Below are 19,387 nucleotides of genomic sequence, written 5' to 3'. Positions count from 1 at the left end.
CTTCCTGGTTCAGTCTTGGAAGGTTATACCTCTCTAAGAATTTGTCCATTTCTTCCAGGTTGTCCATTTTATTGGCATAGAGTTGCTTGTAGTAGTCTCTTAGGATGCTTTGTATTTCTGCAGTGTCTGTTGTAACTTCTCCTTTTTCATTTCTGATTTTATTGATTTGAGTCCTCTCCCTCTTTTTCTTGATGAGTCTGGCTAAAGGCTTATCAATTTTGTTTATCTTCTCAAAGAACCAGCTTTTAGTTTTATTGATCTTTGCTATCGTTTTCTTTGTTTCTATTTCATTTATTTCCGCTCTGATCTTTATGATTTCTTTCCTTCTGCTAACTTTGGGTTTTGTTTGTTCTTCTTTCTCTAGTTTCTTTAGGTGTAAGGTTAGATTGTTTACTTGAGATTTTTCTTGTTTTTTTAGGTAGGCTTGTATAGCTATAAACTTCCCTCTTAGAACCGCTTTTGTTGCATCCCATACGTTTTGGATCATCGTGTTTTCATTGTCATTTGTCTCTAGGTATTTTTTGATTTCCTCTTTGATTTCTTCAGTGGTCTCTTGGTTATTTAGTAACGTATTGTTTAGCCTCCATGTGTTTGTGTTTTTTTACGTTTTTTCCCCTGTAATTCATTTCTAATCTCATAGTGTTGTGGTCAGAAAAGATGCTTGATATGATTTCAATTTTCTTAAATTTACTGAGGCTTGATTTGTGACCCAAGATGTGATCTATCCTGGAGAATGTTCCGTGCGCACTTCAGAGGAACGTGTAATCTGCTGTTTTTGGATGGAATGTCCTATAAATATCAATTAAATCTATCTGGTCTACTGTGTCATTTAAAGCTTGTGTTTCCTTATTTATTTTCATTTTGGATGATCTGTCCATTGGTGTAAGTGAGGTGCTAAAGTCCCCCACTATTATTGTGTTACTGTCGATTTCCTCTTTTATAGCTGTTAGCAGTTGCCTTATGTATTGACGTGCTCCTATGTTGGGTGCATATATATTTATAATTGTTATATCTTCTTCTTCTTGGATTGATCCCTTGATCATTAGGTAGTGTCCTTCCTTGTCTCTTGTAACATCCTTTATCTTAAAGTCTATTTTATCTGATATGAGTATAGCTACTCCAGCTTTCTTTTGATTTCCATTTGCATGGAATATCTTTTTCCATCCCCTCACTTTCAGTCTGTATGTGCCCCTAGGTCTAAAGTGGGTCTCTTGTAGACCGCATATATATGGGTCTTGTTTTTGTATCCATTCAGCAAGCCTGTGTCTTTTGGTTGGAGCATTTAATCCATTCACGTTTAAGGTAATTATCGATATGTATGTTCCTATGACCATTTTCTTAATTGTTTTGGGTTTGTTTTTGTAGGTCCTTTTCTTCTCTTGTGTTTCCCACTTAGAGAAGTTCCTTTAGCATTTGTTGTAGAGCTGGTTTGGTGGTGCTGAATTCTCTTAGCTTTTGCTTGTCTGTAAAGCGTTTGATTTCTCCATCAAATCTAAATGAGATCCTTGCCGGGTAGAGTAATCTTGGTTGTAGGTTCTTCCCTTTCATCACTTTTAATATATCATTCCACTCCCTTCTGGCTTGTAGAGTTTCTGCTGAGAAATCAGCTGTTAATCTTATGGGAGTTTCCTTGTATGTTATTTGTCACTTTTCCCTTGCTGCTTTCAATCATTTTTCTTTGTCTTTAATTTTTGCCAATTTGATTACTGTGTGTCTTGGCATGTTTCTCCTTGGGTTTATCCTGTATGGGACCCGCTGTGCTTCCTGGACTTCGGTGGCTATCTCCTTTCCCATGTTTGGGAAGTTTTCGACTATAATCTCTTCAAATATTTTCTCGAGTCCTTTCTCTCTCTCTTCTCCTTCTGGGACCCCTATAATGAGAATGTTGTTGCATTTAATGTTGTCCCAGAGGTCTCTTAGGCTGTTTTCATGTCTTTTCAATCGTTTTTCTTTATTCTGTTCTGCAGCAGTGAATTCCACCATTCTGTCTTCCTGGTCACTTATCCGTTCTTCTGCCTCAGTTATTCTGCTATTGATTCCTTCTAGTGTAGTTTTCATTTCAGTTATTGTATTGGTCATCTCTGTTTGTTTGTTCTTTAATTCTTCTAGGTCTTTGTTAATCAATCTTTGCCTCCATTCTTATTCCGAGGTCCTGGATCATCTTCACTATCGTTATTCTGAACTCTTTTTCTGGAAGGTTGCCTATCTCCACTTCATTTAGTTGCTTTTCTGGGGTTTTTTCTTGTTCCTTCATCTGGTATTTAGTGCTCTGCCTTTTCATCTTGTCTATCTTTCTGTGAATGTGGTTTTTGTTCCACAGGCTGCAGGATTGTAGTTTTTCTTGCTTCTGCTGTCTGCCCTCTGGTGGTTGAGGCTATCTACCAATTTGGAGTTTCTAAACACAAGTCTCTAGACCAGATGAAAATGCTGAGTTGATTTCTTTTTAAGGTTGAATTTGAACAAAAGTATTATTTCATAAAGTTCTCTACCAGCCTCATGTGAGTTTCTTTTTTTCTGTTTGTTTTTTGTTCCCCAACCAGGGATTGAACCCCTGCCCCCTGCAGTGGAAGGGCAGAGTCTTAACCACTGTACCGCCAGGCAAGTCCCTCATGTGAGTTTCTGGGTTCATGTCAACCACGCTGCATTACTCTGGAATTCAAGGTTAATGTTCTTCTCCCCCAGTGTGTACTGGATGGTTAAATAGCAGTCTAAATATTTGATTATGCAAATACAATTATTTTTATATTAAAATACCGGGTCCTTGTCGTAACCTTCCCAATTTAAGTTCTACTTACACATCCTGAAAGTATTTTCTCAGTTTTGATAACAAGTCGATGGACAGAATTTACCATTTATATCAGGTCAACCTGCTGCATGAGGAAAAAAATCACTTTTACCTGGCAACACGCTATAAAAATAAAAGTATATAATTGCTTCATAGTTCCCGCAGGGATGGGGAAAGACAGTCTTTCAGAGCTCATCTGGGTTCAAACACAGCACACGAAGAAGTCAGTCTATTAAGTCAAAAGTGCAGGCAGCACAACCTACTTTTGCCATTTTTGCCATTTATTCTGCGGCCTTTCCTCTCTGGCCCCCATCCTCTGCAGGTGGGAATGGGCACCTCTGCCTGTGTTAATGTGACAAGAGCAATCTGAGCAGCAACTCTGATCGGGTCCACCACAGGGTCACCGGCCTGGGGCCGCTCTGCACGTGGACTTGGGACAGGAGGTGTGGCCATGGCAGATCTGACACCGGGCAGGCCTCAGGGTACCCGGTCACACTGCTGCCCCCAGACCTAAGGCCTCCTGATCACTACGAGGTAGTCCTTTGGATTCTATTCCCTGTTTTGCAAAGTAACTATTATAATTGCTAAGACAGTTTCTAAAGAAAACATCTTAAATATACTGATGAGACTAAAAAATACTCAAACACACATCCTTTGACCACTGTCTTACAAGAACCAATTTTCACATTATGTTAATTTAAAAGCAAAACGCAAGTCCGAGTGGGAGTCTGCCAACCCGAAAACCCCAGCTTTTCTGTTCCCGGTGGCTTTGGGACACACCGCAGAATACGTGAGGCTCCGAGGGACGCACAAGAGGGCGACCCCTCCGTGCCGGAGGGCGCACGGGCTGCAGGGGGGCAGCACCTTGGGGCTCAGAGCTGGGGGGGACACGCCAGCTGGCAGAGGCCGATGAAGGGTGCCCTCGCCTCCTGCGGCACGCCCACCCTCACCTGCCCCTGCGCCGAGCTTTGGCCTTTCTCCCGGTCGGCCACCCCGTCACCCAGCCCTGTCCCGGGAAAGGAATCTGGGGAGCTGACTTCGCCCCGACGCCCCGGCGCCAAGTCTCCGCTCTGCACCCCGGACGGACATGGCCTCGGCTCTCTGCACCCCGCCCTCTCTCTCCAGATGTGTCGGCAGCTTCCGGGGACAGGGGCTGAACGCCTCTCCCCTTCCACGACGTCTCACACGGTGTGCTGACACCACAGCTGTGGGGAGGATGCCCTGTGTAACTGAGCTTTATAATCAAGGGCGACCTCAGGACTTCAAAGTCTTACGACAGAACCGAAGTAAGCTTTCTCATTAGGGGACACTTAGGCTTCTCTACGTAGCGACCACCCCTCAGAGACACCGTGCTTGCGGGGAGCCAGGCGCGGGCGCACGCACCGGATCTCTTTGTTGATGGCGTCCAGCTGCTCCTGTAGCATCATGGCCAGCGTCTGGGCGTCGGCCTGCCCGCTGGGCGACAGCAGGGTGGCCGAGCTGAAGAGGGTGTCCCTGTCGCCCTCGCCGTCAGACACGTCCGCGTCGCTCTCGAACGCCTGGGCCACGCTGGCCAGCACGCTGGCTTGCTGGGCGCGCTCCCAGTCCTGCTCGTTCAGCGTCTGCACCTGTGCGCGAGAGGCCACGTCTCAACAGCAACGGTCACGGCAACTGCGGTCTACCGGAAACTTACAACAATTTTCCACAGACACCCAGAAGATTCTGGAAGAATGGGTCACGCTTAGAAGCCACTGACATCTGCTAAGTGAGCAGTATTTAAGAAGTGGGCAGGAGGAGAATCTATTTCTTAGACGGCCTGGCGACATTCACGTCCTACCCTGGACGGGAGGCAATCCTATGACGTTATTCACAAGGCTGAGGCGACCGAGTCAGAAACAAAAACCGAAAATTAAAAAAATTAATTCCGTGCCACCATCAGCCAGGCTGAAGGGAAGTAAAAAAATAGTCCATCAGATCCAAAGCCGCTGGGTTCACCTCAGTTGCCATAACTTTTACCAGTGTCACCAAGTAACACGGTTCTCGGAGGTCCCTTCGTCCTCCCGCTTCTGAGGCTGGTCCGAACAAGCGCGGACAGGAGCAGCCGCAGCAGCAGCAGGGCGACGGGAGAGCCAGCCCCCGACAGCCCCCAGGGCGCAGGGAGCCGCAGCGGGGCTTTTCTAGGGAGCCGCAACTCACGCTGCAAGGGCACCTCTGTGCACAGAGAGGGTGACGCCGTCATCAGAACATGCACAGAAGCAGCGTGCTCGCTGGGGCTCTGTGCTGCCTCTCCTCTGGGGCCGTCTCACATCCCTTCCCTCCCCAAACCTCCTCCCGCCCCCCATCCCCACCTCCACGCCCCCCATCCCCACCTCCACGCTCAGCCCAGGGTCCTGCCTCCCGTTTCCCAGACACGACCTCAGAGTAACCGCGGGGCAGCCTCTAGACGCAGGCTCCCCGGCCCCCTGCCCCTGGGGCCTGTCTGTGCCCACGCACTCCATCTTCCTCCCCGACCCTCCCCAGGGCCGGGCCACCCCCTTCAGCTGGTCCAGGATCACCTGCCATCACTCCTCCTTCCCTGTGGCTAATCCACGTCCTAGGGGCTCATTCCCAACAGCCTCAGGATGTCCACTCCCTCCTCTCTCCTTAAAAGCACACAACAGGAACCACAGAACTCTCCCTCCACGGCTCCTTCCAGCAACCACTGCGTTTCCCTGAAAGCTCCCCAGGGCAGCCTCTACTCCGCCCCTTCCCTCCTCTGTCTCCCACTCTCTGCAAGCAGGTGTGGCTCCAGGGGGCTCCATGGAGCCCGCACGACTAAGTCCCCTCCCCCATGCTGCCCCAGCAGAGCATCGGAGCGTCTGGCTCACCGGGCCCTGCCCTCCCGGGCTACTCCTCACCCTCCTGCTGCCCCTTCTCAACCTCCCAACCTCTGAATCTGGGGTGCCCCACGGCTCTATCCTTGGACCTCATCTCTCGCTCCACAGGCACCCACCGGGTGACTCTATCTGGCTCATGCCTTTAAATACCACCTGTACGCCCATGACCCCAAGTCTACCTCGGGTTGAGAGCTCTCCCGGGTCCAGGCTGGAACACCCAGCTGCCGACCTGACACATCCCCTTGGACGTGTGCTGGGCCTGTCCACCTGAACAGGACCGAGGCCCAGATCCCAGCCTCCCCCGACCCGGCTATCTTCCTCACAGCAGGAAACAGACCCTAGCCTTGAGCTGCTCCCGGACCGCCCCCGCCCCCGTAGCCTACATCCAGTGCACCGGCCCGTCTTGCTGGCACGACCGTTACCTCCGAATGGCTACTTCCCCTCCCTTCCTCAGGTCTTTGCTCGAACGCCACCCTCCTGGAGACCCTTGCTGGCCACCCTGTTTAAAAATTATGATTCCCCTCCTTGTTTGGCAACTCGGGTACCCTTGGTTTCCTTTCCCTGCTTATTACCATCTGACAGGCTGTGGTGACTGAAAAATACGTCCCTGAATTCTTTAAGCCTCCTCCCTTCAAGAGGCAGAGGGCAACTCTTCCCTGACCCCGTGAGGGAGGGCAGGATCAGAACACAGCTCACTCAATGATCAGAACGCAGTGGAGGCAAAGGTGTGCAGCTCCCGAGACAGCGGCATGAAAGGCCTCTCCCCCGCGCTCTCGCAGAGGGAGTTCTGAGGAAAGCCAGCCCCACGAAGAGGTCCACACGGCACGGACCGGGGCCCTCTCGCCAACAGCCAGGTGAGGGAGTCTGAAAGCGTGCCACCCAGCCCCGGGGGAGCCTGCCGGTGGCGGCGACCTCAGGAGGCCCTGAGCCGGGCCCATTCCGCTAAGATGCTCCACATGCACACGAACTGTGGACTATTAAACGTTCACTGTGAAGCCACGAAGCTCTGCCGTGATCGGCTATGTAGCAGTAGATAGAGAATACACACAGCATATTTTACTTTACTTTCCATCCACTGCAGCCTCTCTCTTCTCACTAGGGTGTGCATGTTGGGGGTGTGTGTGTGCAGGCATTTTGTCTGTGTTTAATTCTCTGCTGGAGCCCTAGGTCTGAGGATGCCTGGCCCAAACTAGCTGCTCACTGAATATGGGAGCTCAAAATACAGAGACGTATATAAAAAATATATGCCGTGAAACGGACAAAAATATGAAGGCAGTTGAACTTCCAAATGAGAATTCTTCTCACTACAAGACGATGAGTATGTGTGCTCGTTTACTCTTAAGGACGACCTCAAACCTGTGCTCATCAGCGCTGTGCTGTGCCTTACAGCAGGGCACGTTATCAAAATTTGTTCTTAAAAAAAAAAAAAAAAAAAAAAAAAGCTTGTCTTAAAAGTAAACTCTTAGCCAGTAAAAGGAAAAAGGGGGGAGGGGACGAGAGAAAGCGACCCATCAAGCTTTGTTTCTAAACAGTCTCGGAACCATAGGGTGAGGAGGCAGGTATCTCACAGAGCGCAGGCCCCGGGACAGGGGGCGGGGCGGGGGCGGGGGCCCTTGCCTTGGAAGGCTCGTCGCGCAGCGCTGCCAGCCGGCCTTTCTGGGGGCGTCGCAACACCGCACTGCTGCTGAAGGAGTCCGAGGGCCCGTCTGCCATGGGGAACCTGAAATCTGGGACGCTGCCCAAGTGGGGTCGCCTGAAACACGGGGGAAGAGAAAGGTCATTATTAGGAGAAAAGTGACCTCACTTTGTTGGCCAAGCCAGAACCTGTCAACTTGGAAAATAAGTGATGTCACAGGAAAAGGTCACCCAGGAGGGCACCGCTCTCCCGCTCCAACAGCAACCCACCGCCTGCCCCACCAGCTGGAAAACTTCCACATCCGGGAAAACCAGTGCAGACACGAGACATGCAGGTGACAGCGACGGAATCCAGCTGTCTGCGGTGTACAGGGGTCTGTGGTCCACCTGGGAACCCGCCCTCAGGTCAAGGTGTTGGGCCCGGCACCTGCTCTGCTTCTTCCTTGACATCCACACCTCCCCTCTGGCCTTCAGCTGTTCTCTCCTTTCCTGTTTGGGCCAAGATCCCCAGTGTGAAGCCCATCAATCACAAACACTCCTCTACCTGGAACACCGTCTATACCGCTCACAGCGCCTCAGACAAACCAGCAGCAGAAACCCCTCTGAACCATGGCTTAGAGCTTAGATGGACTGGTGTTTCCGAATCGAAAGCAGAGTCCTGGGTGTAATTAGATTAACGATCAAGACTCTAGGCTGAAGAAGTCCCAGAACAGGTGGTTGGGGCCCTGAGCATGACGACAGAAACCTGGTGTGGGTGTCAGGAGACACCCCGGTCAGCGGGGGCGCGGCCCAGCCTTGACCGTGGGCCCATCTGCACCACGGGCCCAGCCCAGGAGCTGCTCGGCCCTTGTCTCTGGGAAGAAGGGTGGCGCCTTCATTTGCAGGAGTCCTGAAATCCGGGAAACTGACCCCATTCCCCTGAGGAGAGTAAGCACTCCTCACACCCTCTGCAGAGCGGGCCAGGACCACGTGCTAGCTCAGCCTCCTCTGGTGCACGCACTGTTCGACATTTTTAAAAGCAACGTCTTCAAGTGTTGCATAGGATTTATCCCTTGTTTGCAGGAGATCAAATTCTGGAATCTCCCTTGAACCGCAACTGTCTCTCCCATCCCCTCTGGCCTCATTCCTAAGGAAACTGCTCCTTCTTTCTCAGCATGACTTCTACCCAACTGCTTGGGGGCCACAGCACATTTCGAAATCGGGTGAAAGCTACGACACAAAATCCCACACGTGCTTTTGGTGGCAGGCGGATCCTCTTAAGTCCACAAACGCCCCCGGGTTCTGTCGCCCCGCGGCAGTCATTTCCCAGTCTCCTTACGGAGCCCACCCACCATCTTTCTCCCCCACTCATCAACCGAGGCTGGCTTTCCTCCCAGAAGATCTCAGACACAAGGTGACCGATTTCACTGTGAAGTCCTGCCAAACAAGCCGAGCCTGCCCTGCCTACGAGCCATCTTTTCAGTCCTCCCTCCGCACCCCGAGGCCCCACTCCCCACCTGCGGTGATCTGTCTTTTCCCATTTCTACAGCTCCTGACCACCTCTCTGCTAAGCCACTTGATGTTACACCTCTAGAGCTGCCTCCTTGAAACATCCCCTCCCGCAGTACCCAGCCCCTCCAGCCCACTGTCTTCAGAGCACAGAGTCCGCCTATAGCCCCCGCTGCGCCATCAGAGCACAGAGCCCCCCCCTCCACCCCCCTGCGCCATCAGAGCACAGAGCCCCCCCCGCCCCCCTGTGCCATCAGAGCACAGAGCCCCCCCCCCACCGCGCCCCTGCACCATCAGAGCACAGAGTCCACCCTCCACCCCCCTGCGCCATCAGAGCACAGAGCCCCCCCCCACGCCCCTGCGCCATCAGAGCACAGAGCCCCCCCCCGCCCCCCTGCGCCATCAGAGCACAGAGCCCCCCCCCCGCCCCCCTGCGCCATCAGAGCACAGAGCCCCCCCCGCCCCCCTGCGCCATCAGAGCACAGAGCCCCCCCTCTACCCCCCTGCGCCATCAGAGCACAGAGCCCCCCCCTCCACCCCGCTGCGCCATCAGAGCACAGAGCACCCCCCCCCCCGCCCCCCTGCGCCATCAGAGCAAGAGCTGCTTCCTCGTCCTTCACTTGCACTGTCACACATGGCTCTGGTGACCATGCCCAAGGCTTCTCCATTGAAAACCCCCGCAACTGTGCCAGCTCTTCGGTTCTGGCACCCGCGACCCCTTCATTACTCAAACTCCCAAAAGAGTAACAGGCTGTGTCCACCTCCTCCTCCTCCAGGTACCAGCACGGTCCTCCTCACACTCGCCTCATCTACCCCGTGAGCAGGGGTCAGCCTCCACCTCTGACCTCACCCTAGAGGACCTTAGCCAGCAAGTCCAGCGATGCCGCCGTCCCGGTCTTCCTCCACCCCCCCACCCCTCCGTCTGTAAGCACACACACTCTCCTTGAAATTCTACCCCCCGGTGGTTTTGGAGACAGGGAAAGTTTCTGGCTCTGCCTCTATCTTCCTTGATTTCTCTTTTTTTCTAGAAGGAGGTTCAGCAGGGACCCTAGACCCTGACGGTCCCCTACGTTTGCAAATGCAGAAATATTTGTATAGGCTCTAAACTGTCTCCTAAATCACGATTCAAGCAGGAGTCTCTTTCCTACAGATGAATGAATGTCACCAGTTAAGCTCTTCAATAACTTTTGCTAAAGTTTAACTCTCACTTGATGACCATTTTCCACAAAGAAAGCAAAGAAAAATTTCAATAGCTTAATAAGAATTATTGCCCCTATAATGACAAGTAAGAAAAAAATCAGGATGCTGAGTAATTTGCTCAACTCATTCACAAGCCAGGTGATTCCTCCCACGGCAGCCAACGCCACGTCATGTCTCAGTAAATTTTAAAATGACTACAAGTCGTTAACCTTCTGCAATTCTGAAGAAACACCAGTGTCACAGTCTGTCAGCTCCCTCAGATGAATACACCCAAATATTAACGAGCCACCCCCCCCTTCCAAACCGCCTCCTGTGGTTTTGAGTCTTGTCAGTAATGTGACTGCCACTCTCCCAGGTACCGAGTTCTAACCTTAGGAATGATGTTTTACTCTTCCATCTAGCCTGCCACTAAGCTACAGGCTCCTTGAGGCGCGACCAAGAGCTATACCCACCCAGTTATACTGTCCACACAGCCATGACACGCCCCTGTATACACACGACAGTGCTGAGCAGAGCTGTGACCTGGGGAACGTCCTACCCGTGGTGTAGGGGAGCCCCTCTCAGCCCCGTCTGGTCCAGTTCAGCTCTCAAGGCTTCCAGGGTTAGTACGAGCTGATCCTACAAAACAGCAAATGACATAACACTGCACCTACTGCTTTCAGGATATAAAATGACTTGCATCAAAATGTGCTCAAATGCTGAACAAAACCATAACAGGTTACATTAGCAGTTATAAATTCCAAACATTTTAATTCTGAGAAAATTTTCTCCAAGAGTCCTATAGCAAACATAAACACTCAGACCAGTATTAACTTTATAAACCGTAGTGAACAAAAAGTTACATCTTGGTCATAGAAAAGCTCTCAGAAGAGAAACACCAAGCCATTAACAATAATGAATTCTGAGAGAAGCTGAACTTGGGGCGGGGGTGGGGGACACACACGCAGGATTCACTCTCCATTGCACTCGCTCCTCTGCATTGCTTTTAGCTGTCTACACCAAGCTCACGTCCACTCACGTGCCATCTCTACTCCCAACGTCACTTCCTCACAGGGCAAAGCAACAAGGCAGACTGCCAGAGTTTCTGAGTCAATGGACAGCCTTCCTGCTCTGCGCTGTGGGCCACAGCTGCCACTCGCCTCACGTGGCTACTGAGCACGCCTGAGATGGGCCACCCCAAAGCGCCAAGTGCTGTGGCCAGAAACCACACCGCAGGTTTCGAAGACCCAAGGCGGAGAGAAGAACGTAAAATAGCTCATTCGTTTTTAGAGCAATTATACGATAACATTCTGACTACATTAGGTAAAATACAATAAAATTAACTTCACCTGTTTCTTTCTACTGTTTTAAACGTGGCTACTAGGAAATTTTAGATTACATATGTGGCTCTTATTATCTTTCTGATGGACGGCACTGTTCCACATGAAAGGCTCCTGCTTTGTTTCAGCTTTCAAATGAACCCAGAAAGGACTCAGAATTCTGAACCACACGCACCTGCTGGACTCTAAATCCATCTAAACTGCAAACGCGCTCCACATACAAATCCAGGAGTGCTGTATATGTTATAGCAGCGGCCTAGCCATAAAGAAAGTGTAACTCAACTTCTGCTGAACAGCTGTAGTAATTATAATAACAGTGAACCCAGCTCAATTCAGCTCTTAACAGATTTCTAAACAATCTAGAGATTGAAGCACCTTATCATGTTGCATTTCTTCTAATTGCTTTTTTGCATTTTCAACTTCTCGTAGGAGGGAATTCTGAAAAAGATATAAATAGCCTTTTAGTGTTAATTCTTAAAAATGTTCCATGTACTATAGGATGGCTACAGCTGTTTCAAACAGTAAAGCACCGCGGGAAGGAATGGGCCACGTGAACGTACTAATGGGCAGATCACGCTCCCAGAATAAAATGCCAGCCACGAGGCCAGATGACAACTTTTGATAATAACTTGTACATATAAAATTTCCTTCTTCACTGACTGATTTTCTAGATATAAGGAGGTCAAGTTCCTAGGGTAAGTTAAACTGGTTTATACCGGCTTTCAGCTTTTGCAGTTCAGTGGTCACTCGGGAAACCGGCACAAGTTTCACATGCAAAATTCAAATCTGAGACAAAAATATTCCTACCTTAGGGCTGGCCCGCAGATCAGGGAGGAAGTGAGGTAACTGCCCTATGTGGTCTCTAGTAATGCATTTCATCATGGGTTTTGTGTAAAATAAAATGTGCCACATAATTAGTAGTAATCACTGGTCTCTCCCAAACAAGCATCACCCCAGGTGCCAATCTCAGGGAAGATTCTTGGGCCTCATCTTTAGGGCACTGGTGCAGTCAGGACAGGTTTTTTATCAAACCTGAACCAAAGTGTCGCCCATCAGAGCTTCTCTGACATAGATTCTCGGCTACTCCTTTACTCTGGTTACAGCTAAAGTAGTTCCATGATGAGAGTAGCAAGAGCCCGGGCTTAGACATTTTCCAAACCAAATGAAAAGAGAGAAGGCTGGAGTTGGAATAAGAGAACGCTTGTTTTTAGATGGTTAAATCTTTTATATTACATCACACAAAAGAGACAGAAATAAACTTCTAATGCAAGAGCAATGAAGGGGTGAGGGTGGACCTAGAAAATTCTGGCGCAAGGGCTGATAAACTCGGCCCGTCAGCCAGATCCGGCTCACTGCCGACTCCTCTAAGTTTTAGTGGCACACAACCACGTCCATTCCTTTACGGATTGCCTGTGGCTGCTTTCATGCTACTTAATTGATCAGCATGAACTTCTTCTACTCAATTACTCACAATGAGTAAACGCCTACGATATTTAACTACGTGGTTGGCCCTCTATGGAAACAGTTCTTCAACTCTTGTTCTGGAGAGTAAGAATGATAGGCAATTTCCCATACGCACAGCCTGGGCAAGGACATAACCACTGGCGCCCCTTTTGCAAAGGGGCCTTCAGGGACGTTGTGCTAGCACACCTTATCTTCCAGAGCTGCCATTCTCTCTTTAAGATGAAGCTGAAGCCTCTCGTTAGATTCTGAAAGAAGCTTGTCAACAGTGTCTGATAAACGTTTATTGTGTTCTTCATTCATTTTTTCTCTCTGCCTTGCCTAAAACAGGAAAAACAAAAACTTATAAACTTCAAGAACAAGTATGATCATTGTTTTAAAAGCACCAAGGAGCGACGACGTGGCCGGCCTGTGCCCTGGCTCCCCAGGCTGCCCCTCCCACTGCCGTCTCCGGTGGACTCTGCACCGTCACCAGAACCCACTCGGTCACCAGAGTTGACTGCAGGTGCAGAGAAAGGTCCCTCCCACTGCTTCTGTTCAACACAGCACCCAGGGGGCCTCATTAGTGTCACCAGCCATTAACTGTCAGATGGACTCAGGGAGCAGATTTACATGCAGAAAACAAGCATATTTTAAAGGGGATCAGCTTACATACACACTGGAGGGGGAACTTCCCAGCATGTAAACAGAAGCTTGAATCTGGATTAAGGGGGTAAAATGAATTCAACTTATAAAGCAAAAGGTAAAAAATTTCATTTTGGGAAAAAAACCAGTGGAGATAGACTTTCACATGTTTTTCTTTATACTCTTTAACATCACCTGAATTCTTTGTAATGATAATTTATACTAAAAAACTAGAAATAATTACCGCAAGTAATTTTTAAATGTAATAAAATTGGTAAGTCTGTGTTTTATAAAACTAGCATCAACTTCATGGTTTCAAAAGCTTATTTTCACCCTACACCCTGAACGAACACAGAAGAAAAGGGGAGGGGACAGAGAGTGCTGACAGGCAGCACAAGTCAGGGTGGGTCCCCTCGGCGGGTCTCCCTTTTCTCCTAGGTTGTTGGAAGCACTAAGTACAAAGCGCTCAGAACCACGCCCAAAACACAGCAACCACCATCATCTAGAAGAGACCCAGCTCACCGTACGATAAGGCAGTCAGCATTCAAATTTTTTTTAAAATTAATTAATTAATTAATTTATTTATTTATTTATTTTTGGCTGCGTTGGGTCTTTGTTGCTGCATGTGGGCTTTCTCTAGCTGTGGCGAGTGGGGGCTGCTCTTGGTTGCGACGCGCGGGCTTCTCACTGCGGTGGCTCCTCTTGTTGCGGAGCGCAGGCTTCAGTGGTTGTGGCACGCGGGCTCAGTAGTTGTGGCACAAGGGCTTAGTTGCTCCGCGGCACGTGGGATCTTCCCAGACCAGGGCTCGGACCCGTGTCACCTGCACTGGCAGGTGGGTTCTTAACCACTGCGCCACCAGGGAAGTCCCTCAAATATTTTTAAAGCAAAACCACTTAAAAGTTTGCTTTGAATTGCCTTAGTCATAAACAGCATCCCTATCTCAACGAGTTCTGGAAATAATGAAGTGCACCCCTCAAGCGGTGAGAGTCTAATTCTCTCTGCCTAAGAGGGGAGGGCGTGTGCCTGTGTCGGGGGCAGGGGCGCCTGGCATGCGGATCTCTTGATGGGAGGCAGACGCTTTCCTTCCTGGAAGCTCACGCTTGATGCTCTGCAGTCCAGGCCCAGGAACGCCGCTTCCTGTTGGTGACAATATTGATGTCGCACGCCTGGATCTGGGGCCACCACTCGCTCTATTTCCTGGATGTTCCATCTCGCCGTGTGACCAACTCTTCCAGGAAAACTCTCTCAGGACTCAGCTGACGTGAGCCTCCACCACCACACTTTCCTGATGCTCCTTTTTATCCCAGCTCAACTACGGTTCTCCTCCTGCTCAGGAACGGCCATCCCTACGTCTACCTTTGTGTCTGGAACAATACTTTGGGATTCAGGACAGAGATCAGGCCCGTGACCTGAATCTGGGACTCCAGTGCCACACCCCAGGCAAGCAGACCCAACACCTAGGACGCTGTGCCTTAAATTCCATGGGCACCCCGGGCTGGCACCTCAGGCTTGTTTGAGGGGGGCCTGTAAGGTCCCACCTGTACCTGGAGCCGCTCCCACACCAGGCTGGTCAGAGCGGCAGGCAGCCCCCGCCCCCGGACACACCGCCTGCGGGCAATCACGTGGTGGGTGCACCAATCAGCAGACAGCGCGCAGATGAGGCCACGCACTGAATACGCTCGGCAGGTAGGGGGGCGGGGAGCAGCAGAGAAAGGGGGCGCCGTGCCCTGCTCGAGCCGCGTCCCCCACGTCCCCCGGGTCCCGGCACGGCGCTCGGCCTCTCCGCCCGGACACGTACCCGCTGCAGCTCCTGATGCTTCTCCTCCAACTGTGCCTCCATCTGGCGCAGCCTCTCCTCGATGTTGCCGTGTCTCTCTTCGGCCTGTCAGCAAAGAATGGTGTCAATTCAGCTCACAGCTGCCCCTTCCTGACAACACGTGGGAACGACCGCAGCAGCAGCAAGCAGGGCGCGCTCTGCGGGACTCCATGCCCCGCGCCCCGTGCTCCGTGGAAGGCACGCGCTGGTGTCTGCTCACACGTCCTGCATGGCCTCATGCGTGACACTGCGAGGCAATCCACCCTCTCGGGCAGGTGACCGGGGCGTGACTGGCGCTGGCGATCGACTTGTGAGAGAAGACGTGCTCCCCCCACCCGAGGTCCCACACCCGTGGGCTGTGTTTCCGCCCCAGCCTCAGACTGCTTTGGGTGAGTCAGCATGGGAAGCAGGAAGCAGCAAGCACAGTAAGAGCCATGTACACGTTCTACCTTCCTAAGCTGGGAAGTAAGTTCGAACAGTTTAGCTTCCTTAGTGGCAGAGTTTCCAGAAGACAAAAGGTCAGACTACAAGGCCGACCAGGGACAGGAGAGATGACAGGGGAGAAAAGAAACCGAGACTTTAAATGCAGATCACGAAGGAAAAAGGGCGCTTCTGTTACAGCTGTCAGCAGTGAACTCGCTCTAAGGAAGGTCTGCGAGCACCTGACGCCATCTGCCCACCCCGGGTCTGCCCGGCCCCCTCAGCAGCTCACTGAGCTCCAGGCAGGCAACACAAAACTCCCGACGGATGCACCAGCACAGGCCAGGGCCCGCGCCTCTGTGCCTGGCCAGTGCCTAATGGCAGTGCAGGACCGTGCCTTAAAGGCCGGGCCGTTGGCTGGTCGTGCGCCTCCTCCCCCCGTGTGGACGAGCCGCCCCCACCGCCGCTGCATCACCCGGACACCGCCTCTCATCTGCTGGCTCTCCGGGGACGGTGAGGACCGTGAGGGCAGGGACCGGGTCTTGCACATGCCCCACCATGATTTGTTGAACCAGCGAATGAATAAAGACTCAAAAACTTGTTTATTACAAAGTTACTTTGGCAGTCTTCAAAAGAGAATGGGGTTTTCCCTATGTCTGAGAAAAACTATCCTGCTCTTACACAAAGCTTCTATCCTAACCTTGGAGTTGCTGACTTAAGTAGCTCCAAGCAGCAGTGACTCTGAGCTGAAGCACCCTGGGGACACACAAAACACATCTGACAAAACTGGAGGGAAAATAATGTAGGGATGACACAAAAGCAGGGATAACGTCTGACATTCAAAATTGTTCCAGTCTCAGACAGCACAGCACTGAAAACAAGTCTGAGCTGCTTGGTGGATTTAGGTGCCCTGACAAGACCACAACGATAAGGAGCGTGAACAAATCATCCTCAAGGCCAAACTCGCGTCTGGCCCGCAAGGAGACCCAGGGCAGCACCTTGGAGAGCGCGGCCACCCGCTGGGCCAGCTCCGCCTCCACCTCGGGGAGCGTCTCCGCTCTCCGCAGGGTCTGCTGCAGCTTCTGCTCAGCCAGCTCCAGGCGTTCTTGCAACTGGCGGTTCTTATCCTCCGTCTACAAAGGGAGAGCAAAGCATCAAAACGGGGCAAATGGCTCAGCCATTTCCATTTTTAATAGTCTACTAAATTAGTTCTGATGGAAGCACAGCTGTTTTGGCAGCTGCTTCACAGTGAATATTTTCTTTCTGTGAAGAGCGCACACCCACTTTCTTGGGCTTGATTTCAATGCGCAAAAAACACCTCTTGCCAAAGTATTTGCTCTTCCTAAATACCTCCAAAGAAGTCTTAAAACACACACACGCGCACACACGCACACACACACACACACACACACACAAACAAGTTCCTATACGTTAAAGCAAACCCATTTTCTGTAGGAGCTTATTTATTCTTACTGACAAGTTAAGGAAAGAAGGGTTCAGTACTAACGCTTCTTAAAACATCGTCAGAATCATCATTTGAAGGGAACCCTACTGACAACAGGCTGCCACGGGCACGTAAGCCAAAACACAGCTTTCATCTCCTTTGAAACCCAGACCTGCTAAGAGTGCGCCTAAGGGAATACTGGTCAAGTTTTAGCTTTGTAAACGTACGGTCATTCTTTTAGAAAATCCTCTTACTCTGAAAAAATTTCAATGTAGAAAATTTAGACAGATTTTTCTTTCTTTAAAAAAGGGAAAATGTTAAAACATCTATAAGCTCAGTTCCTGAGAGGTTAACACTTGTTTCCATGCAGCTTTCTTCTGTTTTCTGTGTGCATATATCTCTATGTACATATACAAACAATAGATTATGCTTTAAAACCCTCAGAAAATAACAGCACATGGTACGTAGTATTTTCTGATCTGCCTTTTAAAGTCATTAATTTGAACATTTTAATGCTCTTAATTAGCATTCCACACCATAAATTTTAATGGCTTTCTAGTGTTTTATTTTTATTTTGGGGCCAATGATGCACTTCATAACACACCAGACAAACTCAGTTTGTTTTTCAGAAGCCAGGTTTGGTTCCCTGGTTAACTCTCGGTTATCTGAGACCACAGAGAAACAGGAGCAAGTGAGGCTACCCAGACCACAGGAGGCACAAACCTCAGTACTCAGACTGCGTCTCTCCATCTGCCATTCACCACACCGACCCCAGTTACCAACAGGCAGCCAGCTGCCTTGAAGTTCTTTGCCACTCTCTGCTCTTTTGGTAAAAATGCTAACAAGCAACAAAAGAGTCAGGAGTGTAGCTCCACAAAATGGTTAAACCAAATCCTAAAAAATGAAAACCTGTAAATTGCAGTCACCCACAATTTTTTAACAATTTACTTTATTCTAGTACAGTTGATTTACAATGTACACCACACTTCTGAACATAATATTCTAAGATCATAAAAACTTTACGCTGGGACTTGATTTCCAACATGGAAGTCACAGGAAAAGGTCTTCCCCCCTTCATTAGTAATTAATTAATAAAAGCCAGGCAAAATTCGATAAAAACCACTACCTGTCGATGCATAGACTCCTTATTTGCAATTTCATTTTCCAGTTTATCGTTGAGGTCGTGCACAGAGGTGGCTTCACGCTGTGCTGCGAGGTAGCGTTTCTCTAGAGTAGTGACTCTCTCTTCCATGTCTTCCTTCTGGGCCATGGCCTACATCGGGCATTTCAGAGGGAGAGAAGGGAAGTAACCAATACGTAACACACGGGTGCACTCAGAGAGAGAATAAACTGGGCTGAATCCTAAGTTTCAAATCAAATATAAAATTACTGTCCTCAAAATTAAATTGATAGACATGCCAGTTTTCTCCGATGTGAATGAAAACGCACCTACCTCAAATATCATAAATATTCACCAAGTAATTAGCACTCATCTGTCTTTTTTATTTTTTTATTTTAATATTTATTTATTTATTTATTTTGACTGCGCTGGGTTTAAGTTGCGAAATGCAGGATCTTTGTTGCGGCATGTGAACTCTTAGTTGCGGTGTGCGGGATCTAGTTCCCTGACCAGGGATCGAACCCGGGCCCCCTGAATTGGGAGCACGGAGTCTTACCCACTGGCCCACCAGGGAAATTCCAGCACTCATCTGTCTTAATGCTATGTCTGGCCCCTCAGTTTACCAAGCTCATCCTTTTCTACATAGTATTACCAAAAAAAAAAAAAAAAAAAAAAGGATAATAAAATATCCTGTTACTGCAAGAATTCCAGGAGGGGAAGGTATCTGCCAGGAAGACAGGACCTCTGTTTGGCTCACGGTACAGGTGGGCTGCACCCACAACTGGGAGCAGCCTCTCAACAGATACAACATTGAGATATGTGTCTCATTTTCTTGGGTAAAAGTTGGATGAAATCTCATCCAATTACCACAGAATTAAAGTAATAATATTAACAAATGGAAACAGAACTTAAAGTTTAATACAACTGGGGACTTCCCTGGTGGCCCAGTGGTTAGGAATCTGCCTGCCAGTGCAGGGGACGTGGGTTTGATCCCTGGTCCAGGAAGGTCCCATGTGCCGTGGAGCAACTAAGCCCGTGCGCCACAACTACCGAGCCTGAGAGCCACAACTACTGAGCCTGCGAGCCACAACTGAGCCCACGCACCACAACTACTGAGCCTGCGCTCTAGAGCCTGCGAGCCACAACTACTGAGCCCGCATGCCACAACTACTGAGCCTGCGCTCTAGAGCCTGCGAGCCACAACTACTGAGCCTGTGCG

General features: G+C 49.9%; 1 protein-coding gene across 4 annotated transcripts in view; it reads right to left on the bottom strand.

Annotated features, from left to right (window-relative positions):
• Positions 1-19,387, bottom strand: part of PPFIA1 (PTPRF interacting protein alpha 1) — a 92,997-nt gene that overhangs the window by 32,782 nt on the left and 40,828 nt on the right. For 2 of the 4 annotated variants that reach the window (XM_068554115.1, XM_068554116.1), the window contains exons 8-16: positions 18,175-18,321; positions 16,603-16,737; positions 15,634-15,708; positions 15,167-15,250; positions 12,933-13,064; positions 11,658-11,720; positions 10,502-10,581; positions 7,258-7,393; positions 4,169-4,392 (exon numbers count right to left, since the gene is read on the bottom strand). In XM_068554115.1, the coding sequence (XP_068410216.1) occupies positions 4,169-4,392; positions 7,258-7,393; positions 10,502-10,581; positions 11,658-11,720; positions 12,933-13,064; positions 15,167-15,250; positions 15,634-15,708; positions 16,603-16,737; positions 18,175-18,321 (1,076 nt within the window). The remainder of the gene's footprint in view (positions 1-4,168; positions 4,393-7,257; positions 7,394-10,501; positions 10,582-11,657; positions 11,721-12,932; positions 13,065-15,166; positions 15,251-15,633; positions 15,709-16,602; positions 16,738-18,174; positions 18,322-19,387) is intronic. The other 2 variants (XM_068554118.1, XM_068554117.1) reach the window with 1 other exon arrangement.

The sequence above is a fragment of the Eschrichtius robustus genome, chromosome 11 (assembly GCF_028021215.1).
Source record: "Eschrichtius robustus isolate mEscRob2 chromosome 11, mEscRob2.pri, whole genome shotgun sequence".
In the NCBI taxonomy this organism is placed as follows: Eukaryota; Metazoa; Chordata; class Mammalia; order Artiodactyla; family Eschrichtiidae; genus Eschrichtius; species Eschrichtius robustus.
The sequence above is the reverse complement of the archived record's forward strand: the minus strand, read 5'-3'. Positions and strand labels throughout refer to the sequence as shown.